We start from the raw sequence: 27997 nt of genomic DNA on the forward strand, positions 1-27997 counted from the left end.
AACAAAACCAAGGAGTCTAGCTTTTCCTCTGCCACAAGGAACATTCCAGAACATATCTTCTGCTCCTGCCTCTGCTCCAGTTGCTTTCCTCAGGGTGAATCCCTGTGGATGGAATCACTGGGGCAAAATGTGGTTTGTAAGTTGCAAGCTTTTGATACCCAGTGCCAACTTGCTCCCAGATAAGGCTGTACATCACGGATTATTTTTGTCTTTTCTGCCTATCAGTTCCCTAATAAAGCACTGAAGAGTCTTAGGATGAATCAGCCACCGGACCAGATAAACAAGCCAGTCTGTCACTGTTGCTGTTTTCTGCAATTAGGAAGGGAACTCCCTTGGGTCCCGCCCAGGACCTGGAATTCTGAAGCGCACGGACCAGGCACCTTTGTACCCAGCGCCCCACTGCCCAGGTCCCACCTTTCCTCCTTTCCCCGCCCTCGTGCCTGGGTGGAGCCAGCTGCCAAGGCGCCAACGCTTCTCAGCCCTCCCTCTGGGCTCAGTCTGGAGTGGAGACCGAGAGAGGGCCCTGTGCCCGGCCCCGATGAGGACACTACTGGCCATCCTGGCGGCAGGATCCCTGCTCGGTGAGTGCCCATCACCCTGCGGTCAGACGTGCCCCTACCCAGGAGCTGATGATCAGGGCTATCCACCCCCCCAGAACCCCATCCAGCCCCAGCATGACCAGTTTCAGTTTCTTCTCTGCTGGGCTGCACTGGGAGTTTCTGGGGAGAAGTAGATACCAGCTCAGGTTGCTGGGTCGGCGGGGAAGAGGGGGTCCCTCAGCTCTTGGGTCACCCGTCTGAATCTGTGGATGCTCCCACCCCAGCGGATGGAGAACTAGCTTGAGGGAGACGGACATCCTTGGACAACTCACATCTTTCTGGTAGAAGTTGTGCTTCTGTTCCTCTGCTCTGGCTGGCGCTGGCCTGACATGGGGAGGCGAGGAAGCATCAGGATGGACAAAGCTTGAGTCTGGCCATTGCCTCCTTCCATGCTCCCCAAGGGAGCCTCTGCCAGCCCCTTGTGCCAGACCTGAAAGAGCCCTTTCTCACAGAGTGCTCAGGTCTATTACACTAATAGGTCTTCAAACACCAGCGCTCTTAAGAAAACAGGACTCAAGGGCATAGTCTTCACAGCCAATAAAGTAGATTCTTTGATGTATGGTTATGGAGAACTTCAGGACCAATGCTTGAGATCCTAGATTGTCTCTCTGCTCCCTGAGATGTTTAATAAAATTCAGGGAACTTTCTGAGAAAGTGAAAGCATAGTCCCAGTTGAAGAAGGGGGAGGGGTGGCTGCTGCTAGGTCCCTTCAAGCTCAAGTGCAGGGTGAAGGCCATAAAGGGCTGGAAGTTCCAGCCCCTCCAACACTGTGCCCGCTGTGTGCTGCGTGGATCCACTGGGCTTCCAGCTGCTGTCCCAGCCCTCCAGTTCACCCTCCCTGGGCATCAAGCTGGGCAATCCCAGCACACTGAACTCATGATAATTTCAGGAGACTTGATGCTTCCCCCTCAAGAGACCCCAGATCTGTCCCTCCAGACCCTCATCCATTCTGGCTGGGGGCCATCAGCCCTTCACAATGTGGGAGTCAGGGGTACCAGCCTTTAGGAAGTTGTTAGGAGTCTGTAAGTTCACTCTGGAGAGACGCCTTCTTTGGAATTCTTTGGCTGATTCCAGAGCAAGCTGAATTGCTTTTGCTTGTTTGTCCTTAACTTCCCAACTGATTGACGTAGAATTGTTTTTCCTAGGAAATGCAAAATCTTCCTTTGATCAGATCTCCCAGGCTGTCAATCTCTAGACAATACACGTCTCCCCACGATTTCACAACGTAGACTTTTACCCAGGAAGCACAGAGACAATGTGGGCTGAGGAGCCGATGATGAATTTGAGAGGGAAAAGGAATGAGTAGGCAGGAGAAAAGGGGGAGATCTTGTTATCCCTCAACAGCCCCTAAAAGAGGGAGGATCTGCCAAGGTCCACCCACCTGACTTCAGGAAGCCAACTTCACTTCCCTCTTGGAAATGAGTCCCCATCTCCGTCCAACCTGGGCCCTTCACCTCCCTAGCATGTCCCAGCCTCAGCCACCTGCCTCCTCCAAACCCACATGGCCCACCCAAGATACCGACTCCAACCAGCAACCCTCCCTCTGCAGACCATAGCTGAGCCCACCCCCGGGCACACCCTGCCCTTCTTGCAAATCCCTCTCTCTTGCCTGCTCTTGACCTCACCACCTTGCCTGAAGTCACCCTTGAGTTCTGACGTCAAGTGGGCTCCCTGCCTCAACTTAAGACCCGGTTCTGAATCCAGGACCCCTCCCTTCAGTGAGTGCGTGCTCAGTAGCTAAGTCATGTCCCACTCTGTGTGACCCTATGGACGGTAGCCTGCCAGGCTCCTCTGTCCATGGGATTCTCCAGGCAAGAATTAGAGGAGTGAGTTGCCATACCCTCCTCCAGGGGATCTTCCCTACCCAGAGATCGAATTTGCATCTCTTCTGTCTCCTGCATCCGCAGGCGGCTTCTATACCGTTAGTGCCATCTGGGAAACCCTCGCTCCAGAACAGACCCCAGTTCTGCCAAGACTCAGATCCAAACAAGATCCCAGCCACACCGTGGGACTCAGCACCATATCCATCACATTGGCTAGAGGCAGGAAGAAACCCCTGGCCCCTAAGACCCGAGTCTGGGGGCTCTGAGAACACAAAGAATTCTGCAGTTGCTGGGCCTGCCTGATCCACCCAGATTCAAAGAGGGATATGGCCTTAGATTTAGCAGACGGATACACAGCAGAGTCGGGCTGTCCTGAGATACTTTCCTTTCCCCACAAATGCCTCCCAAGCCCATGGACCCCTCTTGCAGAAATCCTGTATGTAGACTGGGAGTAGAGGAGTAAATAACTCTCCACTCCCTCACTCTCTGGACCTTCTGGCGGTCATCGTCATTGACTGGGTTGGGGGTGGGGAGAGGGCACACATCACATCAAAGACATGTACACACAGGCCTCAAGGCCTTGACTCAGCTGGGTCTGCACCTGTTTATTTTTCTCCCTGGCCAACCAGGCCCTCTGAGCATGCGCAGAGCCAGCTGCCGCTCTGGTCGCCATTTTCCTGTGCTTTCCTCCTTTCCTCAGACCAAGCTGGGAGGGCTGAGAGGAGATCTATTTGTAAGTCAAGGGCTCTCATTTACAGTGAAGATTTGCTTCAGGGTCAGTGCCTCCTCCTGGGTCCTCTTCTTGGGGCTCTCGCCTTTGCTCCGCCTTCCTCGGCCCATTGTATCTGCCCCCAAAAGCAGGCTAACTGCTGTGACAAGTATTGCACCCTGCTTCTCTGAGCCTCAGTTTTCCTCATCCATAAAATGGGCATAACCTGCCTCATCAGGTGGTCAGGAGGACTGGAAGAGGAGACTTAGCCCAGTGCCTAGCACTTGACGTGCATTTCAGACATGGAAGCTGCTGCAGTGGTCCAATTATTTCCATTTTAGAGCTGAAGGAATTGAAGTTCTAACGGCTTAAACAGCTTCCCCAAGGACACACTGCCTGTTCAGTTCAGTCACTCAGTCGTGTCTGACTCTTTGCGACCCCATGAACCTGTATGTGGCCTCAGTCAGCATCCTGCCCGTATGAAACCCATGGAGCTGGGGAAGGCACCTTTGCCCTCCTCAGCAGGTGTGTGGTGGGTGGGCAGGGACTGGACCCACCGACAGAGAGGCAGGGATTCACAAACATCTTCTCCACCCTTGCTTGAAATTACTGGTTCTAGGAAAGTTACTTTTTAGACATTAGTTGAGTACCTCTAAAATATTCCCTTGGTGAGAACACTGATTTCATATGGTGCTGAGAAATGAATGAACACAATAGCAAGTGTCGACAAGGATGTGAAATAACCTCACCCACTCAAACATCGCTGATGGGAATGTGAGATGGTGCAGCCACTTCTCCGGAAAACAGTTTGGCTGCTCTTCAAAAGTTCAACGTAGAATCACTGTAGGACCCAGAAATCCCACTCCTACCCAAGGGAACCAAACACTTATGTCCACTTAAAAAACTTGTGCACAACCATTTGCAGCAGCATTACTCAAAATAGCCAAAAAGTGGAAACAACCCCAGTGCCCAGCAGCTGATGGAGGATAAACAGAATGTGACCTATCCACACGATGGAATACGATTCAGCAGCAAGAAGGAAATAAGTGCCCATCTATGTAATACGGATGAGCCTTGAAAACATGATGCCAAGTGAAAGAAGCCGGACACAAAAGGCCAATTGGACCACTTCATTTATAGAAAATGTCCAAATAGGCAAAGTCATTGAGACAGGAAGTAGATTATTGGTTGGTTGCCTGGGGCTGGGAGGAGGGGAGGGGTGGGAATGACAGCTCGTGGATACAAGATTTGTTTGGGGGCGATAAACACACCCTAGAACTAGACCTATATATTTAGAATACCACGGGACTGTATGATTTTAAGTGGTGAGTTGTATGGAATGTGAATCATAGCTCAATAAAAAGGAAAAAAAGAAGTGAAGGGGAGCAGGAGGGTCGGTTAGCACCGTCTCCTGCTAAGTGGTTGCTGGCTCACCCCCTCGGTGGGCAGCTCGAAAGGGGGCTAGGGCAGGGTCTATGCACCCTTCTGCTCACCCTGCTCCCACTTCTGGCAGCTCACATCACTGAGGACACCTCAGATCTCCTTCAGCACGTGAAGTTCCAGTCCAGCAACTTCGAAAACATCCTGACGTGGGACAGCAGGCCGGAGAGTGCCCCTGACACCGTCTACAGCGTCCAGTATAAGACGTAGGCTCCCCAGCAACATTACCCCTTTGACTCTGCTCTGAAACCAAAGAAAACCCTCCCCTCTTCCATATGTCCCCACGTCCCCCTCAGACCCAGACTGGTGTCACTCAGCAACTCTCCCCCAAGACGTGGCTTTGTTCCTTGGTGTTTCTTCTGCAGGGAGAGGTTAGAATGATGGTTACAAGTATGGGCTCTGGAGGCAAACGCCAGCCCCTCATCCTATAACCCTGGGCAGGTAGATAAATTCACCAAGCCTCCATTTCCCATCCAAGAAGTAAAGATAGCAATAAGACTTTCCTCCTAGGGTTGTTGGATGGGTTAAATGAGTCATTAGCATGTGTTCCTGGCAAAGAACAAACGCCCAATCATTGCTTTATTATTTGGGGAAGACTAGGTCAACAGCCAGGTAGCGCTAGTGGTAAAGAACCTGCCTGCCAGTGCAGGAGACATAAGAGACGCGGGTTCAATCCCTGAGTCAGGAAGATCCCCTGGAGGAGGGCATGGCAACCCACTCCAGTACTCTTGCCTAGAGAATCCCATGGACAGGGGAGCCTGGTAGGCTGCAGCCTATAGAGTTGCACAGAGTCAGACACAACTGAAGCGACTTAGCATGCATGCACGCAAGTCAACAAAAAGTCATGTTCACCCCCTCCAGCCCCCACCCAGCCCCATTCCCGCTCATCTCCCTTCCCAGGCAGGAGACGGGGGTTGCATGGGCTCAGAAATCTGCACACCTGGGTGCCATTCCTGGTCCTGCCACTTCATCCTGTGGCAAGTCACTTGCCCTCTCGGAGGCCCAGGTCCCTGGCCTGTAAATGGGCCTAACAGTGCCCAGAACATGAACTCAAACCGTCTGAGTTCACATCCTGGCTCCCTGCATGCATGATGCAAACACCTGGGCAAATTTTACTTCCTTAAGCCCCAGCTTCCTGACTTGAAAAAGAAGGAAGATATTAATAATGTGTGAGCCTCACAACACTGTTGTGAGGTTGATCTGAAGACTAACAGATCATCTGCATAAAAAGCCTGGGACACATGTGCTAAGTAAATATTCGATATCGTTATCAATATTAATAAACCACAGGCTGGCTGCCAAACCTGTTCATGAAAGGTGTGCTCCAGCCCCTCCCTTGCCCACAGGTATGGAGAGGAAGAGTGGTTGGAAAAGGAGGGCTGCCAGCAGATCACCCGGAAATACTGCAATCTTACTGTGGAGACAAGCAACCTCACTGAGCTCTACTACGCCCGGGTGACTGCCACTGACGGGGCAGGCCGGTCTGCCACCAAGATGACCAACCGCTTCAGCTCACTGCAGCACAGTGAGTGGGGCCCTCTCGTTGCACGGGATGCGGGTGGGAGGGTGGCCTTTTCCCCTCTGGAGTGGGTGGAGCGTCCAGAAGGGCTCTGCCTCTCGGGGCCAGTTAAGGATGTGGCTTTTAAGGAAGACATCCCAGATTGGACAGCATCCCCCGTGTGGTTCTCTATCTTTCTCCATCTCTAGACCTCTTGTATGCAGACCTTCACCTTGCCACTTGAGCGCAACCAAGGCCTCCTAACTCCATCCACCTACTCCTTCTTTGACTCTTTTTCAATCCTCAGTCATGGTTTCAGTTTCAACATCACCTCCTAAGTGAACATCCCCATCCCACAGCCCCAACAACTCCCTTGTACTATACAGGTCATCACCTGCTATTTTCCATCACCACAAACTATTCACTGACTTCAAAGCTCAGATCATAACCTGTCTTTATTGTTTGCATGCATGGATATCATCTGAATTGAAATGTGAGCTTCAAGAAGGCATGCATGGGCATGGGACCCATTGGATTCCTAGTCCCTAACATAGCACCTGGCACATAGGAGATGCTCCATACGTAACTGATGAAGGATTTAGATAGATGGGTGGATAAATGGATGAGTCGACAAACTCCTCACACAAGTTAAGCGGGTGATGTTCACTAACTGACTTAAAAGTCACATGGTGTTTTAAGAAAATAAAAAATAAAATTCAGCAAGTTATTTTATACTGTCTCTCAGCTTGTTCAATTAATGCATAGTTACTGTAGGAAATTTGGAAAATATAGAAATAAGCAAAGAAAAATAAAACTAAGTCCAAATAATCTGAACACTTAAACATAACCGCAGTTACTAGCAGCTGTATCTCCACTTTTGTGATCTGGTGGTTTGTTTTTCATATCATGGTATCATGAACATTTACCCATGTCATTAAATGCTTTTCGACATCATGATATCTCACAACTACAAAAATGATCCATTCTATGCAGGTACTTTAACTGACTTCCCTGATTCCCTTTTGGAAGGAATCAGGATTTTGTTGTTTTTAAATAAATAACTGAAGCAAACATTCTTTTAGTGCAGATCGTTTTAATCTTGGTGGTCAATGGACCCTGGAGGACTTTTTATAAGTTAGCTTCAGGGGGAGACATGAATCCCTGAAATTGTTTGCAAGATTTTTGTATATGTACATGTTGGGGGAGCAAAGAACCATAGCATTCACCAAATTTACAAAAGGTTCTATAAACCAGGAAAGGTCATTTGGTTAATTTGGAAAATTCATCTTGAGAGAGACTGAAGTCTTAGGCCTTGCCTTTGAGGCTACACAATGATATTGGAGAAGACAATGGCACCTCACTCCAGTACCCTTGCCTGGAAAATCCCATGGATGGAGGAGCCTGGTAGGCTACAGTCCATGGGGCTGCTAGGAGTCGGACACGACTGAGCGACTTCCCTTTCACTTTTCACTTTCATGCATTGGAGAAGGAAATGGCAACCCACTCCAGTGTTCTTGCCTGGAGAATCCCAGGGATGGTGGAGCCTGGTGGGCTGCCATCTATGGGGTCGCACAGAGTTGGACACGACTGAAGTGACTTAGCAGCAGCAGCAGCAGCAATGATATTGGAATCCACAAACATTCTTCAGGATGCATAGTTGAAACATCACTCCCCAAAACTCTCATTGCCAGTAGACTGGGGGTGTGTGGAGGCTGAGGGATGTGATCAGCCTGAGGGGACGGGCCCCTCTCCCTGGGCTCTTCCCACCACCCTTGGTTACCTCTTTGCCAGCCTTACGCCCAAGCACCAGTCGCTTCTCTTCTCACTTGTTAACTTAGGTGATGCTTTCAGAAGCATGGCTGGGGTTGGAGTGGGAGGCGGTAGGAAGCAATCATTTCCCAAGGTCCACGGCAGCCTCTCAGACACTTCTGGCTGATTCCAACTGTTTCATTTCTTTTTTTTTCTCTCCCTTTTCTAGCTAGCATCAAACCACCTGATGTGACCTGTATCCCCAAGGTAAGATCCATCCAGATGATTGTCCATCCCACCTACACACCAATCCGCGCACAGAATGGCCACCAGCTGACCTTGGAGAACATCTTCCAGGACCTACTCTACCACTTAAAGTTGCACATCAACCACACCTATCAAATGGTAAATGAAGGGTAAATATACATGCCACCATGGTCCTTCCCTGCCTCCAAAACCCATTTTCCTCTCTGCATTGCTTTAAGTAGAAGTGAGATGTATTATATAAATCAGGATTTCCCAGAATACATCTACAGCCTACTCTTGTAGATTCACACACAAAATAGCATGCTAAAGACTCTGGAAAGTCCTGCAAACTCAAGACTCCAGTTTCAGTTTGTTTAATACAACTGTTCCCACATGTATTTGATCAGAGAAAGTCCCCTTATTTTCATTACATGTTTTGATTTGTTTTGCCTAATGCCTTCTAACATTCTGAAGAACATCTTCTATTAACATTCTCACATGTCCACTTTGGAAAATACTGGAATCAATTTCTTTTGTTGTTCAGTCCCTAAGTCATGTCCAACTCTTTGCAACCCCATGGACTGCCCCACAGGATTCCCTGTCCTTCACGATCTCCTGAAGTTTGCTTAAACTCATGTCCACTGAGTCAGTGATGCCATCCAACCATCTTACCCTCTGTCATCCCCTTCTCCTCCTGCCTTCAATCTTTCCCAGCATCAGGGTCTTTTCCAATGAGTCCACTCTTGGCATCAGGTGGCCAAAGTATTGGAGCTTCAGCTTCAGCATCAGTCCTTCCAACAAAAATTCAGGGTTGATTTCCTTTAGGCTTGACTGGCTTGATCTCTCTCTTCTTGCTGTCCAAGGAACTCACAAGAGTCTGCTCCAGCACCACAGTTCAAAATCATCAATTCTTTGGCACTCAGCCTTCTTTATGGGTCAGTTCTCACATCCATACACGACTACTGGAATCACCATCAGTTCAGTTCAGTCACTCATTCGTGTCCGACTCTTTGCAACCCCATGAAGTGCAGCACGCCAGGCCTCCCTGTCCATCACCAATTCCCGGAGTTCACTCAGACTCACGTCCATCGAGTCAATGATGCCATCCAGCCATCTCATCTTCTGTCATCCCCTTTTCCTCCTGCCCCCAATCCCTCCCAGCATCAGAGTCTTTTCCAATAAGTTAACTCTTTGCATGAGGTGGCCAAAGTACTGGAGTTTCAGCTTTAGCGTCATTCCTTCCAAAGAAATCCCAGGGCTGATCTCCTTCAGAATGGACTGATTGGATCTCCTTGCATTCCAAGGGACTCTCAAGAGTCTTCTCCAACACCACAGTTCAAAAGCATCAATTCTTCGGCACTCAGCCTCCTTCACAGTCCGACTCTCACATCCATACATGACCACAGGAAAAACCATAGCCTTGACTAGACGGACCTTTGTTGGCAAAGTAATGTCTCTGCTTTTCAATATGCTGCCTAGGTTGGTCATAACTTTCCTTCCAAGGAATAAGCGTCTTTTAATTTCATGGCTGCAGTCACCATCTGCAGTGATTTTGGAGCCCAAGAAAATAAAGTCTGACACTGCTTCCAGTGTTTCCCCATCTATTTCCCATGAAGTGATGGGACCGGATGCCATGATCTTCGTTTTCTGAATGTTGAGCTTTAAGCCAACTTTTTCACTCTCCACTTTCACTTTCATCAAGAGGCTCTTTAGTACCTCTTCACTTTCTGCCATAAGGGTGGTGTCATCTGCATATCTGAGGTTATTGATATTTCTCCTGGCAATCTTGATTCCAGTTTGTGTTTCTTCCAGTCCAGCGATTCTCACGATGTACTCTGCATATAAGTTAAATAAGCAGGGTGACAATATACAGCCTTGATGTACTCCTTTTCCAATTTGGAACCAGTCTGTTGTTCCATGTCTGATTCTAACTGTTGCTCTTTGACCTGCATACAGATTTCTCAGGAGGCAGGTAAGATATTCCCATCTCTTTAAAAGTTTTCCACAGTTTGTTGAGATCCACACAGTCAAAGGCTTTGGTGTAGTCAATAAAGCAGAAGTAGAATGCTTTTCTGGAATTCTCTTGCTTTTTCTATGATCCAAAAGATATTGGCAATTTGATTGCTGGTTCTTCTGCTTTTTGTAAATCCAGTCTGAACATCTGGAAGTTCTTGGTTCATGTACTGTTCAAGCCTAGCTTAGAGAATTTTGAGCGTTATTTTGCTAGCGTGTGAAATGAGTGCAATTGTGTGGTAGTTTGAGCATTCTTTGGCACCTCCTTTCTTTGGGATTGGAATGAAAACTGCCCTTTTCCTGTCCTGTGACCACTGCTGAGTTTTCCAAATTTGCTGGCATATTGAGTGCAGCACATCAATAGCATCCTCTTTCAGGATTTGAAATAGTTCGGCTGGAATTCCATCACCTCCACTAGCTTTATTCGTAGTGATGCTTCGATGTCTGACTCTAGGTGATAGGTGAGTGACCACACTATCATAGTTATCCAGGTCATTAAGACATTTTTTGTACAGTTCTTCTGTGTATTCTTGCCACCTCTTCTTAATATCTTCTGCTTCTGCTAGGGCTGTTTCTGTCCTCTATTGTGCCCATCTTTGCATGAAATGTTCCCTTGGGATCTCTAGTTTTCTTGAAGTTCAGTTCAATCTAGTCACTCAGTCGTGTCCGACTCTTTACGACCCCATGGACTGCAACACGCCAGGCTTCCCTGTCCATTACCAACTCCCTGAGCTTACTCACACTCCTTAAAGATATCTCTAGTCTTTGCCATTCTGTTGTCTTCCTCTGTTTCTTTGCATTGCTCACTAAAGAAGGCTTTCTAATCTCTCCTTGCTATTCTTTGGAACTCTGCATTCTGTTGAGCAAATTTTTCCCTTTCTCCTTTGCCTTTCACTGCTCTTCTTTTCTCAGCTATTTGTAAGTCCTCCTCAGAGAAACTTTTTGCCTTCTTACCTTTGTTTTTCTTGGGGATGGTTTTGATCACCACTTCCTGCACAATGTCACAAACCTCCATCCATAGTTCATCAGGCACTCTATCAGATCTAATCCCTTGAACCTATTTGTCACTTTCACTGTATAATCATAAGGGATTTGATTTAGATCATACCTGAATGGTCTAGTGGTTTTTCCTACTTTCTTCAATTTAAGTCTGAATTTTGCAATAAGGAGTTCATGATCTGAGCCACTGTGGGCTCCCAGTCTTGTTTTTGCTGACTGTAGAGAGCTTCTCCATCTTTGGCTGTAAAAAAAAAAAAAAAATCAATCTGATTTCAGTATTGACCATCTGGTGTATCCATAGGTAGAGTTGTCTCTTGTGTTATTAGAAGAGGGTGTTTGTTATGACCAGTGCATTCTCTTGGTAAAACTCTGTTATTCTTTGCCCTGCTTCATTTTGTACTCAAAGAATCAATTTCTACTGCTGAAATTCTTTTTGCTGACTCTCCACTTTTTGAGGGAACTATATACAAGCAGTGTCTTAAGATCAGTAATAATGAAAGGTGGAAGGCAGGTGAATAAACTGTCAAATGTTACACATTTCTTTTTGTATTCAGAAAAAAAAATATGAAGTATGTCCCCCTACCCCCTGCAGTGTGAGCCACTAATCCATAATTCCATTGAATAGCTATTCCTGCACTCAAGGAGTTTATAATCCAATGTGTGTGGCAAGAATGAAAGCAAGAATTTATACAGCTAGAGGTAGAGGGAAACAAGAGTGTGTGAGAGACAGGGCAGCTGGACTGAGAGAGGAGGTGTTGGCGCAGAGAGATGGGAAAGAACCTCTAGAACAGGGGACTTCTTGTGCCAGTACCAGTTTCTGAGGTGTAACAGGTAATATATGCTGACTGTGTCATTTATTCCTCATCGCAACACTATAAAGTAGGTGATTCTAGCTCCATTTCCTGATTGAGAAAAAGGAGGTTCAGAGAGGTTAAGTCACTTGCTCAAGACTGGTCAGCAAATAATAGCGTAGTCAAGACTCCAACCCAGCTTTTTTCTAAGCCCACATTCCTCCCCTCCCCCTTGCACTGGTCTACCTTGTCCCACTATATCAGAGAGAAAAGCAGGGAAACTTAGGGTAGTGTTGGAAAGCGCCAAACTACCCATTTGAGCTGAATCATAGGGATATGTAGAACAGTTTCTCAATAAATAAACCTGGCCCCAAATCAATGGCATCACAATCTCCTACTGCCTTGGTTTAAAATGCATATTCTTGGGCCCCCTTATAATCTGCTTCATCAAATTCTAGAGTTTCACCTCTGGGATCTGAATTTTAATAGGAACCCAATGATCACTACTCACCCTAAAGTTTAAGAACCGCTGATGGAGAGGAACAATGCTAACCCCAAAAAGACAGGCTGGGGCCATGCTATAGATGTCTGGAAGGCAGACGGAGGAATCAGGAGTCTTTATTTGCTTTAGTCATCAAGGGGAGTGAGTAGCGATTACTGAGCAGGAAGAGGCTTTATCATAACTCATTTTTGGCAAATATTTGGGTTTGAATGAATATTTTATTGTTACTGATTTACAGTTTAATTCAGTTTGTGACCAGAGAACATATTCTGTATGAGTTCACTCCATTATGGAGACTTGTTTTATGGCCCAGCATATGGTCTATCTTGGTGAATGTTTCACATGCCCTCAGAAAGAATATGTGTTTTGCGGCTGTTTCGTGGAGTGCTCTACAAATACCAATTAGATACAGGTGGCTAAGAGTGTTAATCAAATCTTCTATGTCCTTCCTGATTTGGGGGAGCTCTATTGTTCTCTTAATTGCTGAGAGTATTACAATCTCCAGCTTTGATTATAGATTTGTCTCTTTTCCCCTTTAATTCTGTGCATATTCGAAACTTTATTATCAGACAGTTACAAACATGGTTGTTATAGCCTCCTGGTGAATTGACCCTTCCATCATTATGAATTGTTCCCTTTTATCTCTAGTAATACTCTTTTTATTGAACTCTACCTTATCTACTATTAATATAGTGACTCTAGCCTTATATTTAGGGCTTCGCTTGTGGCTCAGCGGTAAAGAATCTACCTGCTAATGCAGAAGATGTGAGTTTGATATGTAGTTTTTTCATATATTAAAGAAATTTTCCAAGCATCACCACTATCTAATTTTGTCTGTTCTATTGATCTGTTTTCAAGTTCTTTGATTCTTCTGTCATCTCCAATCTGTTGTTCAGACTATTCAGTGGGCATTTTTATTTTAGATTTTTTTTTCAGTTCTGAAGCCTCTAGTTTTTATAGTTTCTATATGTTACTGAAAAATCATTCATTCATTATGAGCACATTTTCCTTAACTTCCTTAGGCACACTTCTATTAGCTGGTTGTCTGAGGAGGCCTTATAAATAGCTGAGAAAAGAAGAGAAGTGAAAGGCAAAGGAGAAAAGGAAAGATATATCTATCTAAATGCAGAGTTCCAAAGAATATCAAAGAGAGATAAGAAAACCTTCCTAAGTAATCAGTGCAAAGAAATAGAGAAAAGCAATAGAATGGGAAAAACTAGAGATCTCTTCCAAAAAAATACAGATACCAAGGGAACATTTCATCCAAAGATGGGCACAATAAAGTACAGAAAAGGTGTGGACCTAATCAGAAGCAGAAGATATTAAGAAGAGGTGGCAAGAATACACAGAAGAACTATACAAAAAAGACCTTAATGACCCAGATAACCACAATGGTGTGATCACTCACCTAAAGCCAGACATCCTGGAACAGGAAGTCAAGTGGGCTTTAGGAAGCATCTCTATGAACAAAGCTAGTGGAGGTGATGGAATTCCAGCTGAACTATTTCAAATCCTGAAAGAGGATGCTCTTAATGTGCTGCACTCAATATGCCAGCAAATTTGGAAAACTCAGCAGTGGCCACAGGACTGGAAAAGGGCAGTTTTCATTCCAATCCCAAAGAAAGGCGATGCCAAGAATGCTCAAACTACCACACAATTGCACTCATTTCACACGCTAGCAAAATAACGCTCAAAATTCTCTAAGCTAAGCTTGAACAGTACATGAACCAAGAACTTCCAGATGTTCAGACTGGATTTACAAAAAGCAGAAGAACCAGCAATCAGATTGCCAATATCTTTTGGATCATAGAAAAAGCAAGAGAATTCCAGAAAAGCATTCTACTTCTGCTTTATTGACTACACCAAAGCCTTTGACTGTGTGGATCACAACAAACTGTGGAAAATTTTTAAAGGGATGGGAATACCAGACCACCTTACCTGCCTCCTGAGAAATCTGTATGCAGGTCAAAGAGCAACAGTTAGAACCAGACATGGAACAACAGACTGGTTCCAAATTGGGAAAGGAGTACGTCAAGGCTGTGTATTGTCACCCTGCTTATTTAACTTATATGCAGAGTACATCATGAGAAATACTGGGCTGGATGAAACACAAGCTGGAATCAAGATTGTCAGGAGAAATATCAATAACCTCAGATATGCAGATGACAGCATCTTTATGGCAGAAAGCAGAGAAGAGCTAAAGAGCCTCTTGATGAAAGTGAAAGAAGAGAGTGAAAAAGCTGGCTTAAAACTCAACATTCAAAAAAATAAGATCATGGCATCCGGTCCCATCTCTTCATGGCAAATAGATGGGAAAACAATGGAAACGGTGACAGACTTTATTTTCTTGGGCTCCAAAATCACTGCAGATGGTGACTGCAGCCATGAAATTAAAAGACACTTGCTCCTTGGAAGAAAAGCTATGACCAACCTAGGGAGCATATTAAAACCAGAGACATTACTTTGCCAACAAAGGCCCATCTAGTCAAAGCTGTGGTTTTTCCAGTAGTTGTGTGTGGATGTGAGAGTTGGATCATAAAGAAAGCTAAGCGCTGAAGAACTCTGCTTTTAAACTGTGGTGTTGGAGAAGACTCTTGAGAATCCCTTGGACTGCAAGGAGATCCAACCAGTCCATCCTAAAGGAAATCAATCCTGAATATTCATTGGCAGGACTGATGCTGAAACTGAATCTCCACTACTTTGGCCACCTGATGTGAAGAACTGACTCATTGGAAAAGACCCTGATGCTGGGAAAGATTGAAGGCAGGAGGAGAAGGGGACGACGGAGTATGAGATGGTTGGATGGCATCACCAACTTGATGGACCTGAGTTTGAGCCAGCTCCTGGAGTTGGTGATGGACAGGGAAGCCTGGTGTGTTGCAGTCCATGGGGTCGCAAAGAGCAGACACAGCTGAGAGACTGAACTGACTTTAAAATCATTGTCTGCTAATTCAAACATTTTGGTTATCTTGGGGGTAAGTCATAATTAACTGTCTTTTCTCCTGAGTATGGATTACATTTTCTTCTTTTCTATATGCCTAAAAATTTTAGAAAGCATCCCAGACATTGTGAATGATATGTTGAAAGGACTGGGTTCTCTTATGTTCCTCCAAAGAATACTGATTTTTGTTTGTCTTGCTGCTGCTGCTAAGTCGCTTCAGTCGTGTCTGACACTGTGCGACCCCATAGACGGCAGCCCACCAGCCTCCCCCATCCCTGGGATTCTCCAGGCAAGAACACTGGAGTGGGTTGCCATTTCCTTCTCCAGTGCATGAAAGTGAAAAGTCAAAGTGAAGTCTTTCAGTTGTGTCCGACTCTTCACAACCCCATGGACTGCAGCCTACCATACCAGGTTCCTCCGTCCCTTACGCACTTAATTTGGCTGAACTTCAAGCTCCAAAATCTCAGCTATGTAATGTTCAGTTCAAACTTTACCTGGACTGCTTGGAGTCTACTCCATTAGTGCATACTTTAGGTATCAGCCAAAAATTTGAACAAAATTTATACATAGAATTCAGGCCTCCCTCTCTAGGAACTTCTCCTATCTGTGGTTTCTCCCCTCACTTTCTAACTTTCATGACTGCCCTAAACTCTGTCTTCTGGTTATTGAAACTGGTAAGATTACAAGGTTTTGTCTAGCTGTTACCCATCCCACATGGTATAAATGGGGGCCTGTCCTCAGGCCCAAAGATACTAAAGAGAGAGAGAAATTCATTCAGTGCCACGCCTTTCTCCTTTCTCCAGTATCTGCCTGCTTTATACACTTTCCAATACCTAAAAGTAATTTTTATTTTGACCAGAATTTATAGTTGTTATTTTAGGGGAGACTGGTCCAATAGAAGCTGTAAATTACTGAGAAAGAAGAAAGATCAAACTTAGAAATGCAAGAGTGATCAGGGTGGGAAGTCAGAAGGCTATCACAGTGGTACATGCTGGATATGGTAAGGGCCTGAACCAGGATGGAGGCAGTAAAAAACTGCAGAAGGAAGGACTCTTTGGACCTTGAAAACTCTACTGGAATTGTATCACATGATGATTTCAACCATATGCGTTCCATAAAATAATAACCTGTTAAATCCTTATATGTGCTTCTTCACCCCCTTCAAAAGAAAAACCATAAATACCCTAAATCTTGGCCTCCACATGCCTGGAAAAGGGAAGGCATAGCTGAAAGGCAAAGAACCAAAGAAGAAAATTCTTGGCCTTTAAACTCCCAAGAACATAGGTCCTAGACCTTTAAAGAAAAGTTTACGGATTGTTTCAGGGCAATTATATACAAAGGATATGAGAGAGCATTTGTCAAAAAATGGCTTTAAGATCTATGCTTTGGACACTAGAACAAGAAAGACATTATTAACAGATTGAAGACAGGAGAAGGGGACTACAGAGGATGAGATGGTTGGATGGCATCACCAACTCAATGGACATGAGTTTAAGTAAGCTCTGGGAGTTGGTGATGGACAGGGAAGCCTGGTGTACTGCAGTGCATGACTGAGCTACTGAACTGAACTGAACTAGGGAATCAAATACAGTTGCCAGTTTGGGGTTGGGGATAGGACAGACCCCAGAGAGAGGAGATCAGGATGTTTAGACATGTGAAGTTAGAGAAGCCCACAGACTGATGTTCAGGAGAGAGCTGGCACTGTGCCCCAGGAATTCCATAGATCTTACTGAGATCAGTTTGGGGGTTATCCACACATTGGTGATCACAGGAGCCACAGATCAAGAAAAGTATTAACAAAAAATACTTGGTGGAAGAAGAAAAAAAATAGATGAAGACTGAAACTTTCAGAAAAATACACTGAGGGGCTGAAAGCAGTAAAAGAGCAATCAGAGAGGTAGGAAGAGAGCCAGAATGAGGGAATGAGGCAGCCAAGGAAGGAGTTCAAGGTCAGAGAGTTTCGAGACATACACGCTGGTAAGAACTGAAAAGCAGCTCCAGCAGGAGGATGGGCAGACACAAAAGGCAAGGGCTTGCTTCCGAAGCAAAATGTCTGCAGGAGTGGCAGGCATTCAACATCACCAGAGGCTAAAGTACCAATTAGGTGAGCTGTAAGGAGAGATGAGTGAACAAGCTGGGCAGGGACCAGGGGTTTTCACTCTGTAATATGACCTAGACCATCAGAGGATTTTGAATAGAGGAGCTTTGCAATTATATTAATTGTTTAGAGAGATCGCTGTGACACAAGGTTAAATTTGGAAGTGGACAGGGCCGAAACCAGAGACGCGTGACTAGTAAGGAGGCCACCGCAAGAGTCCAGGGCAAACATATTGAGGTCCAGTCAAGACAGAAGCAATGAGGAGTCAAGGTATTGATGGATAGTCAAAGGGTTTTGTTATTTTATTTAAAAAAAAAAAAAAAGGAGGAAAAGGAGAACGAGAAGAAGGAAGAATGGAGAGGTGATGGTGGTGGTGGTGGTGGTTCAGTTCAGTTCAGTTCAGTTCAGCCGCTCAGTCGTGTCCGACTCTTTGCGACCCCATGAATCGCAGCACACCAGGCCTCCCTGTCCATCACTATCTCCCAGAGTTTACTCAAACTCACATCCATCGAGTTGGTGATGCCATCCAGCCATCTCATCCTCTGTCGTCCCCTTCTCCTGCCCCCAATCCCTCCCAGCATCAGAGTCTTTTCCAATGAGTCAACTCTTCACATGAGGTGGCCAAAGTACTGGAGTTTCAGCCTCAGCATCAGTCCTTCCAATGAACACCCAGGACTCGTCTCCTTTAGGATGAACTGGTTGGATCTCCTTGCAGTCCAAGGGACTCTCCAGAGTCTTCTCCAACACCACAGTTCAAAAGTATCAATTCTTTGGTACTCAGCTTTCTTCACAGTCCAACTCTCATATCCATACATGACCACAGGAAAAACCATAGCCTTGACTAGACAGACCTTTGTTGGCAAAGTAATGTCTCTGCTTTTGAATATGCTGCCTAGGTTGGTCATAACTTTCCTTCCAAGGAATAAGCGTCTTTTAATTTCATGGCTGCAGTCACCATCTGCAGTGATTTTGGAGCCGAAGAAAATAAAGTCTGACACTATTTCCAGTGTTTCCCCATCAATTTCCCATGAAGTGATGGGACCAGATGCCATGATCTTCGTTTTCTGAATGTTGAGCTTTAAGCCAACTTTTTCACTCTCCACTTTCACTTTCATCAAGAGGCTTTTGAGTTCCTCTTCACTTTCTGCCATAAGGGTGGTGTCATCTGCATATCTGAGGTTATTGATATTTCTCCCAGCAATCTTGATTCCAGCTTGTGCTTCTTCCAGCCCAGCGTTTCTCATGATGTACTCTGCATAGAAGTTAAATAAGCAGGGTGACAATATACAGCCTTGACGTATACTGAACTCCATGTCCAGTTCGAACTGTTGCTTCCTGACCTGCATACAGGCTTCTCAAGAGGCAGGTCAGGTGGCCTGGTATTCCCATGTCTTTCAGAATTTTCCACAGTTTCTTGTGATCCACACAGTCAAAGGCTTTGGCATAGTCAATAAAGCAGAAATAGATGTTTTTCTGGAACTCTCTTGCTTTTTCCATGATCCAGCAGATGTTGGCAATTTGATCTCTGGTTCCTCTGCCTTTTCTAAAACCAGCTTGAACATCTGGAAGTTCACGGTTCACGTATTGCTGAAGCCTGGCTTGGAGAATTTTGAGCATTACTTTACTAGCATATGAGATGAGTGCAATTGTGCGGTAGTTTGAGCATTCTTTGGCATTGCCTTTCTTTGGGATTGGAATGAAAACCGCCCTTTTCCAGTCCTGTGACCACTGCTGAGTTTTCCAAATTTGCTGGCATATTGAGTGCAGCACTTTCACAGCATCATCTTTCAGGATTTGAAATAGGTCCACTGGAATTCCATCACCTCCACTAGCTTTGTTCATAGTGATGCTTCCTAAGGCCCACTGGACTTCACATTCCAGGATGTCTGGCTCTAGCTCAGTGATCACACCATTGTGATTATCTTGGTCGTGAAGATCTTTTTTGTACAGTTCTTCTGTGTATTCCTGCCACCTTTTCTTAATATCTTCTGCTTCTGTTAGGTCCATACCATTTCTGTCCTTTATAGTGATGGTGGTGGTCGTGGTCGTGGTGGTCATGATGGTGGTGGAGGTCGTGGTCGTGGTGGTGGTCATGGTGGTCATGATGGTGGTGGAGGTCGTGGTGGTGGTGGTGGTCATGGTGGTCATGATGGTGGTGGTCGTGGTGGTGGTGGTGGTCATGGTGGTGATGATGGTGGTGGTGGTCATGGTGGTGGTGGTGGTCATGGTGGTCATGATGGTGGTGGTCGTGGTGGTGGTGGTGGTCATGGTGGTCATGATGGTGGTGGAGGTCGTGGTCGTGGTGGTGGTCATGGTGGTCATGATGGTGGTGTTGGTGCCAGTGGTGGTGGTGGTGCCACCCTGATGGTGGTAGTATAACAGCAACTAGTATTTATGGAGTGCATACTAAATGCCAGACGCTGTTCCAAGTGAAAGTACACTGAGCTTGCAACTCACTGGCTTAGGGAGAAACCAGAAGTTGGGGGACTGGGAGTGGAGCACTGCAGACTGACCTACCAGTGTATGGTTTGAGCAGCTGGTCGTGCCATTTTACTAAGCGCAATGACCCTGGCAGAGCTGTAAGCAGGCTCCTTATGGAGGTTGGTGTATAAGAGATGTTGCTCTGCGTTCTCTGTCAAATTCAGCACCTTGAAGGGAAGCAGAGAAAATTTGAGTTTGTCGGCCTGACCCCTGACACGGAGTTCCTTGGGACCATCATGATTTGTATTCCAAACTTGTTCAAGGAGAGCGCCCCCTACGTGTGCCGAGTGAAGACGCTGCCAGGTAAGTTCCGCGGAAGCCAGAGGGAGGCGGGACTGCTGAACTCACACCTTGACTCTGTGCTTTCCGCCTGATAACCCAGCTGAGGCTCGAACGCACTCTTAAAAAAACACACACAGAAGGACGACTAGTGTATTATTAAAGGCAATCTTTGTTTATCCATAAATGAGTTAGCTGGTGGGTTATTATAGCAAATGTTTACCCTCCAGCCTACATCCGAATTTCCTCTCTCTGGCAAACTGCATGTGTATCCTGGCGAAGCAAATTCAACTTTATATTAACTCAAGTGAGACATCCTGGGAAATAATCTGCTGATGGGAGAGCAGAAAAGATTAAAAGATCCCTCGTTACCTTCCCAGGTCAAATAAAAATAGCAGTGATTATAATAGCATGTCTGCAGTGCCAGCCAGGGACCAGACACTACAAAACACAATTCTCATGAGCTATGTATGAAGCATCTTGGTTCCACTGAGAAAGCGGAGGGGCAGAGTGGTTAAGTAACTTGCCCTAAACTGCACAGGCGGTGACAGACAGAACGAGGCCTAATTCCAGGGAAGACACGCTCATCACTATGCTTCTATAGACATAGTTTTGAGTCACTGGCTCAAGGAGGTGGTGTCCCATGTTCCTTTCCTCTAGCACAGTGAAACTCGACTCTCATTGTAAGCATCATGATACTTTTATTTGTGTTTATTTTCATAGAGATAGAAATGCAATGCTGTAAGTTTAGAGGATGAAAGCGATAGCACTGGATTGGGTGGATTTGGAAAACAGCTTCCACCCTAGTCATCATCTTCAGGTTAATGATGTCAGTGGGTGACTTCTGTTCTGATGGATAGAGGCCAGGCAGCTTAGAGGCTGGACCCAAGGGTATAACTGCAGCTTGGTAGAATCATCATCAGTTAGGTTCTGGTCCTCAGCTTTGTTCAGAAAATCAGCTCAACGGTTTCTCCAAGATCCTGTAAGAGACTGACTTCTCTACCCGAGTCCCAGTGCTTTAGTTTTCCTGGGAAGATATGCGTGGTAGACCAGCCAGCTCCGGCCACTTGCAGGAGGTGTGCCCTTCCTGGGGAAAGGGCCAAACGAAGACGGGAATAGAACTTGGCAACGGAAGAACTAGAAAAAAGAAACCCATGTCACAGGCACTGAGCTGGGAGTGTATATATGATTTGTGAGCCTCTCCTCGGACCCTACTGGATGAGTCTCCTCCATCCCTGGCTCGCCCCTGTCCTCTTGCTTATTGACAGCTTGCAGACCACTCCACCGTATCCTTCTGATCTACCCATATCCTACATGATCTAACTCATGATATCGTTTTCTTCTAAGACTGTAGCTGCTTTTATATGAATCATACTTTTTGGTGACTGTTTCTTGGTGACATATAGAAGGTGCCTTATCCTTTATAATCAAGAATATTAATAAGAAGTCCTACCATCTATTAAGCACCTACTCCAGTGCCAAACTCTGTGCAAAATGCTTTACATATATTATCTCATCGAATCCTTACAACAATCCGGCCACTTGAGTTACCTCATCCCCATTTTACAGAGGAGGAACTCTGGCTCTGAAAGGTTAGGCAACTTGCCCATGATCACACAGCTGGTCAGTGAACCTAATCAGGTTCATCTGATTTTAAAGACTGGGCTCTAATCACCACTCTACAGTTTTGTTTAGAGCCAGTCCTCTCTGCTGTACATTTATTCCTCTTACTTCCATTTCAGGATGAAACATCCTGCCCTTGACCCTGTATCCAGGAGTTTGTCTAACCCCAGAGCCCAGGACCCCTCCTTTATCTACCTCTCCAAATGTCTTGGACCATCATCCCAGCATCCTGATGCTGGAAAGGGGTCTAAGGGTCGGCTCACCCCAAATTTAATAGACAAGGAAACAAAGGTATCATTGTGTAGCAGCTGTGAGGATGAGCTTTGGAGTTATACATGTCAACCCTGGCTTCGCCACTGAGTAGCTGTGTGACCTTGTTCAAGTCACCTAACCTCTCTGAGACTCAGCTTCATTATCTGTATGGAGGGGGCATACCTAGCCATCTGTTTGGTAGGATAGCATTGGTAGAGCACTCTACACAGTGCCTGGCATGTAGTAAGAGTTCAGTCATCGCTGGTTACTGTTATTATTAATAATAAATCTTAGACTGGAGAGGGTCATGCAGAAGAGAGTAGGCTCAACACATCAGTGACTGAACCAGACCTCTAATACCCCACTTTCCAGTGCTGTTTCTGTCATGTCTTCCTACTTCCCCATGAGTGAGATGGCAGAAATGTTCCAAGTCCCTGTCCTGGCACAAGGAGCTGCAGTTTTCCAGTCACCTTAGGCATGTCATGTAGAATGTCATCTCCTGTCCTCTCCCCAGTAGAATGATGGGAGTATCACGTGGCAGGGGACAGGTTATCGCTCAAGTGGGAAGCTACCCAGAGAGGCCCAAGCCACAGGGGCTTGGGAAGGAGTGAGGAGAGGGCTGGAAGAAAAGTCTCCAACCATTCCCAGGGTTCACAGTCATTGCCAAGGTCACTGGCAACTGATGATCACCCAAGCTGAAGCCACACAGGGGCCAGGAACCGGAGGAGGGTGACTTGGAAAGCCAAGACCACTGGGTAATCCAAATCACCAGCTTTTTGTGGTTTGTTCTGGCCGTGCTGGGTCTTCGTTGCAGCGCACAGGCTTTCTTCACTTGTGGCACAGTGGTTTAGTTGTCCTGCAGCCTGTGGGAGCTGAGTTTTCCAACCAGGGATCAAACCAGCGTTCCCTGTATTGGAGATGGCTTCTCAACCACTAGACCACCAGGGAAGTGCCAAATCACTAGTTTTAACAAAAACCCCAGCTACCTCTTCTTTACCAAGCTACTTCCCAGTCCCACTTGGGTTGGTGACAGGAAGTGTGTCATGCCAAGAACTGGCTGCAGGCACCCATTCCAAAGACACAGGACTGTAGGGAGGAGGCTCAGCACTAAAGCCCTCATCTGTCCTCTCCTGCTGCTTTAGAAAGGGTGATGCCTCCCAGGCTCCTTCCTGAGTGAGGTCTTCCCAATACCCAGCTCAGACCTTGATTGAGATGTGGGCAAGTCAGGGCCCTCTCATTGTCCATCCCCCCTCCCGTAGCCTCTTTCCTAAGCCCCCACCAGAAAGGCAGGACTTCTTTTAGACCCAGACGAGAGGGGCCCTTGTAAGGTCCTGCTCCAGCCCTGCCCTGGCCATGGCCCTCCCCACAAGATGAAGGGTCCTTAAGTCCAAGAGGGCAGATCCCCATGGACTCTGTGAGCCCCAAAATTCCCTGCATCAATGGCCGGAGCCTGTGTCCAGTCTCGGCAGGTCTCCTCCTTGGGTCTTTCTTCCAGAGGACAAGCCCACAGCCCAAAGGGTGGCCAAAGGATGGGCATTGTAGGGGCCATGGATGAACTTGAGCCCATATCCTTGTGCATGAGGCCCCTGGCAGGGTGGACTGGAGCCAGGCTGGGCTTGCAGGAACTCCCCCCTGCACTTCCTTCTTTCCACTCTGCACCCCGAGGAGTCCAAGAAGCAAGCTTTAAGCCTTCCAGGTTGTTATGAAAAGTATATTTGTCAAGGAGGGGGCACATAACATATTTTACTTAACAATGCAAAAACACGATTTATAAATTTTTAATATTTAGACATATGGTGTGTGGCCCTCTATTTGTGCCCTCACCCTGGCCCTGTAAGTCTTGGGGGTAGAAGAGGCCTTCCCAAGCCTGTCCCGAGAGGTGGGGTTGGGGGTTGAGGCCCGAGTTGCCAGCACCCACACTGACAGCCTCAGTCTTCCTGCTCTGCCTCTCGTTGACCCAGATCGGACGTGGACCTACTCCTTCTCCGGTGCCTTCCTGTTCTCCATGGGCTTCCTGGTTGCAGGGCTCTGCTACCTGAGCTACAGATATATCACCAAGCCACCTCCACCTCCCAGCTCCCTGGTGAGCAGGGGCCCCGGGGAGGGCATGGGCCCAGGGACCCCCGGCTCTCCTTCGCTTCTCCCACCAACCTAGAGACATGGCTGGCAGCCCCTGGGGTGGACTGACGAGAGCTAGGGGATCAGGAAGAGAAGGCATGGAACAGAAAAACCATGTCATTTTCAAGGGGGTACACGCCCCGTCTGAATGGGCAGCCCAGGCAGGCTCTGCCACCTGGGATCGTGGGCCCAGCGTAGCCAAATCTTTGCATTTTTGACCAATGAAGTCAGAAGTTCAGATGGTAATGTGAACTCTCCCACGTTTAAGTCTTGGCAACTAATTTTTCTAAATTAAGCCTTAGCAAACCACACGTGTCACATCAGCAGCCTGAGTCTGGCCCCCAGCGCGGCATCTCTGCCCGCTGCAGAGCCTGGACAGTCTGGGGCTGGAGGAGTTGGACCCATAGGCCCCTCCGAGTCAAAGCCCATCTGAGCCATTTCCTGTAAACTCTCCCCGCCTCCGCTTTCCCCCACCCTTTCCCTCCTTTCTCCCTCCATGAGGCCCTTCGGGAGCTGAAGAGCAGTTGAAGCACCTCCTGGGGAGCATCACCCAAGGTCATCCCAAATCTGAGTCAACTCCTTCCAGAATACCCACCTCCTGGAGAAATCACAGCCTGACTCACCGCTCTCCCTGGCCAAGCCAGACTCTGGAAGTGGCCCTCAGCTAACAGGGCCAGAGCCCTGTTCCTTCACAGAGGCCCCAGCACTTAGAGGAATCCCTGGGAAGGGAGGCAGGGTTTATGGATCTTGGAAAAGCCCTCAGGTGGTCTACCCTTGCCCTCGGCCCCACCCCTGGGGAGGACCGTGGCGCCCATGGCATCCTCGGGGGCGGGGGGCTGAGAAGGCTCTCTAATGGGCATGCTGTCCTCTCTGCCTAGAATGTCCAGCACATCCTGCCCTTCCAGCCTCTGCGGTTCATCCAGGAGCACACTCTGATCCCCGTCTTCGAGCGTCCTTCGATCCCCGTCCTCAGCGGCTCCTGCGGTCTGGCCCAGTCTGTCCAGTACTCCGAAGTCAAGGTCTCCGACCCCATGGAGCCCCCAGGACCCCTACCGCGGCACAGCCTGCCTGAGATTGCCTACCTCGGGCAGCCAGACCTCCCCGTCCTCCGGCCCTCCGGAGGACCACCTCACCAGGCACTCCCCGTGCTCTCCTATGCCCCCCAGGCTGCTCCTGAGGGCAGGCCCTCGTCCTATGCACCTCAGGGAACTCTGGAAGCTAAACCCCCCTTCTACACTCCACAGGCTGTCTCAGAGGCCCAGCTTCCCTCCTACACCCCACAGGCCACCCCGGATAACTGGCCTCCTTCCTACGGGATGTGCGGGGAAGGGTCTGGGAGAGACTCCCCACCTGTGACATGCTCTGGTCCCAAACACCTCGGAACTAAGGGGCAGCTCCAGAAAGAGGTGCCAGCTGGAAGCTGCAGCCCAAGTGGCCTTTCGCTACAGGAGGTGACCCCCCTGGCCATGGAGGACCCCCAAGAAGCAAAATCCTCCCACCAGCATCTAGGGGTTCACACAGACTCAGACTCTGACTCTGATACCATAGGCCAAGGGAAGCCAGGAACACGAAGCTCCCTAAAGGGCCAGCTGCCCCTCCTCTCCTCTGTCCAGATCGAGGGCCACCCCGGGTGCCTCCCTTTGCAGACTCCTTCCCTCCCATGTTCCCCCACAGACGAGGGTCCAAGTTCCTGGGGCCTGCTGGAGTCCCTCGTGTGTCCCAGTGATGAGGATCCAGCGTCCAAGACTGAGGCCGAGAGCCCAGGCCTTCAGGCCCCAGACCTGGAGTCGCCCACGGAGCTGGACTCTCTGTTCCGAGGCCTGGCCCTAACAGTGCAGTGGGAGTCCTGAGTGGAGAACAGGGCAGGCCTGGGGCTTCCTCCTGTCCCCACCACCCCCCCAGCTCACATCCTTGGCCGTCACTCTTGCACCCAGGGATGCTGCGCACTCTGCAGCCCCGCCCTGGGTGGGTACCCTCGAGGAACCAGCAGAGAAGGAGGCTGGACCCTCACCTCAGCTGAGATCCCTTTGGAGCAAAAAAGACATGAGAAGAGCTCCAGCCAGAGTTTCAGAGGTCTATCATGTGCAATCGAGCTTGAGCACGCCGAGCTCTGCAGGGCAGGACACAGTCAGAGAGAGGGAGTTGATGCAAGGAGACCTCCCAGAGATACAGGGCCTTGGCTCCTAATACACTGGATACAGAGTTCAGGAGCCTATCCCTCTTCACTCCTTTCCTGGCCAGTTTCATAATCTGATTCAGCAGACTGAGGTCTCTGCCTCCTCTGTGATTCCCCAAAGAGGGGAAAAAGGAGCCTGAAAAGGGATGCCTCCTAGCAGACTGGGCAGAACCAGAACAACCTGCGAGATGGCAAGACTCCAGGGCCAAGTGCGGCCTGTGGCTCAGCCCCACCCAGGCCTACTGCCTGAAACTGCACCGTTTCAACTTCCATCCTCTGCTGGAGGCTGGACCCCAGGTGAAGTGCAGGCCCACCAGGGTGGGAGAACACAGAAACCCTCTCTGTCAGCAGAAGTTTCAGACCCTATCCTGGGAGCGGGGTTTGAAAGGAACATGGGGCCACGGGGTGCCTGAAGGAGATACAACTACAGACTGTACTTACTTCACAACTTTGGAAACTCAGCCTTGGGTTCAGCCCACCTGGGTTCCAATTCCAGCCTTAACACTTCCCGGCCGTGTGACTACAAGCAAATGAATCGCTGTTAGAAATCTGTTTCCTCATCTGTATAATGGGGATAGTAACACCTACCGCATGGAGTTGTGGTGAGGCTGAGATTAAATCATGTCTGTAAAGTGTTTCACGGTGCCTGGCACATGGGCCGTGCCCAATAAACTAGTAGCTGTCTCCTATTGTGATTTTTTTTTTTTAACCCCGAATTCAGGTTGATTTTGGATCAGATGTTTTCTCAGATTATCTTGATTTCCTCAGAATGGCTCCAGGCCAAGCCAGAGGGGCTAGACTGCCTAGGAGGAAGCCAGGGAAGGGACCGCAGGAAACAGGGTCCCAGAGACACATGGAACCTCTTCCTTGAGCTCTTCAATTCAGGTCAGGTCAGGTCAGTCCAGTCGCTCAGTTGTGTCCGACTCTTTGCGACCCCATGAATCGCAGCACAGCAGGCCTGCCTGTCCATCACAACTCCCCGAGTTCACCCAAACTCATGTGTATTGAGTCGGTGATGCCATCCAGCCATCTCATCCTCTGTCGTCCCCTTCTCCTCCTGCCCCCAATCCCTCCCAGCATCAGGGTCTTTTCCAATGAGTCAACTCTTTGCGTGAGGTGGCCATAGTATTGGAGTTTCAGCCTCAGCATCAGTCCTTCCAATGAACACCCAGGACTGGGCTCCCTTAGGATGGACTGGTTGGATCTCCTTGCAGTCCAAGGGACTCTCAAGAGTCTTCTCCAACACCACAGTTCAAAAGCATCAATTCTTCAGCACTCAGCTTTCTTCACAGTCCAACTCTCACACCCATATATGACTACTGGAAAAACCATAGCCTTGACTAGATGGACCTTTGTTGGCAAAGTAATGTCTCTGTTTTGAATATGCTATCTAGGTTGGTCATAACTTTCCTTCCAAGGAGTAAGCGTCTTTTAATTTCATGGCTGCAGTCACCATCTGCAGTGATTTTGGAGCCCCCCAAAATAAAGTCTGACACTGTTTCCACTGTTTCCCCATCAATTTCCCATGAAGTGATGGGACCAGATACCATGATCTTAGTTTTTTGAACGTTGAGCTTTAAGCCAACTTTTTCACTCTCCTCTTTCACTTTCATCAAGAGGCTTTTTAGTTCCTCTTCACTTTCTGCCTTGAGCTCTTAGG

The 27997-nt window shown here is 47.7% G+C and overlaps 1 protein-coding gene across 1 annotated transcript; it reads left to right on the forward strand.

Annotated features, from left to right (window-relative positions):
• Positions 1 to 538: 538 nt before the first annotated feature.
• Positions 539 to 26011, forward strand: IL22RA1 (interleukin 22 receptor subunit alpha 1). The gene is made up of 7 exons (XM_055574851.1): positions 539 to 581; positions 4645 to 4777; positions 5918 to 6096; positions 8048 to 8223; positions 20054 to 20192; positions 24005 to 24126; positions 25040 to 26011. The coding sequence occupies exons 1-7, from the start codon at positions 539 to 541 to the stop codon at positions 26009 to 26011; spliced, it is 1764 nt and encodes a 587-aa protein (XP_055430826.1).
• Positions 26012 to 27997: the final 1986 nt, after the last annotated feature.

This window comes from Bubalus kerabau, chromosome 3 (assembly GCF_029407905.1).
Source record: "Bubalus kerabau isolate K-KA32 ecotype Philippines breed swamp buffalo chromosome 3, PCC_UOA_SB_1v2, whole genome shotgun sequence".
Taxonomy (NCBI): Eukaryota; Metazoa; Chordata; class Mammalia; order Artiodactyla; family Bovidae; genus Bubalus; species Bubalus kerabau.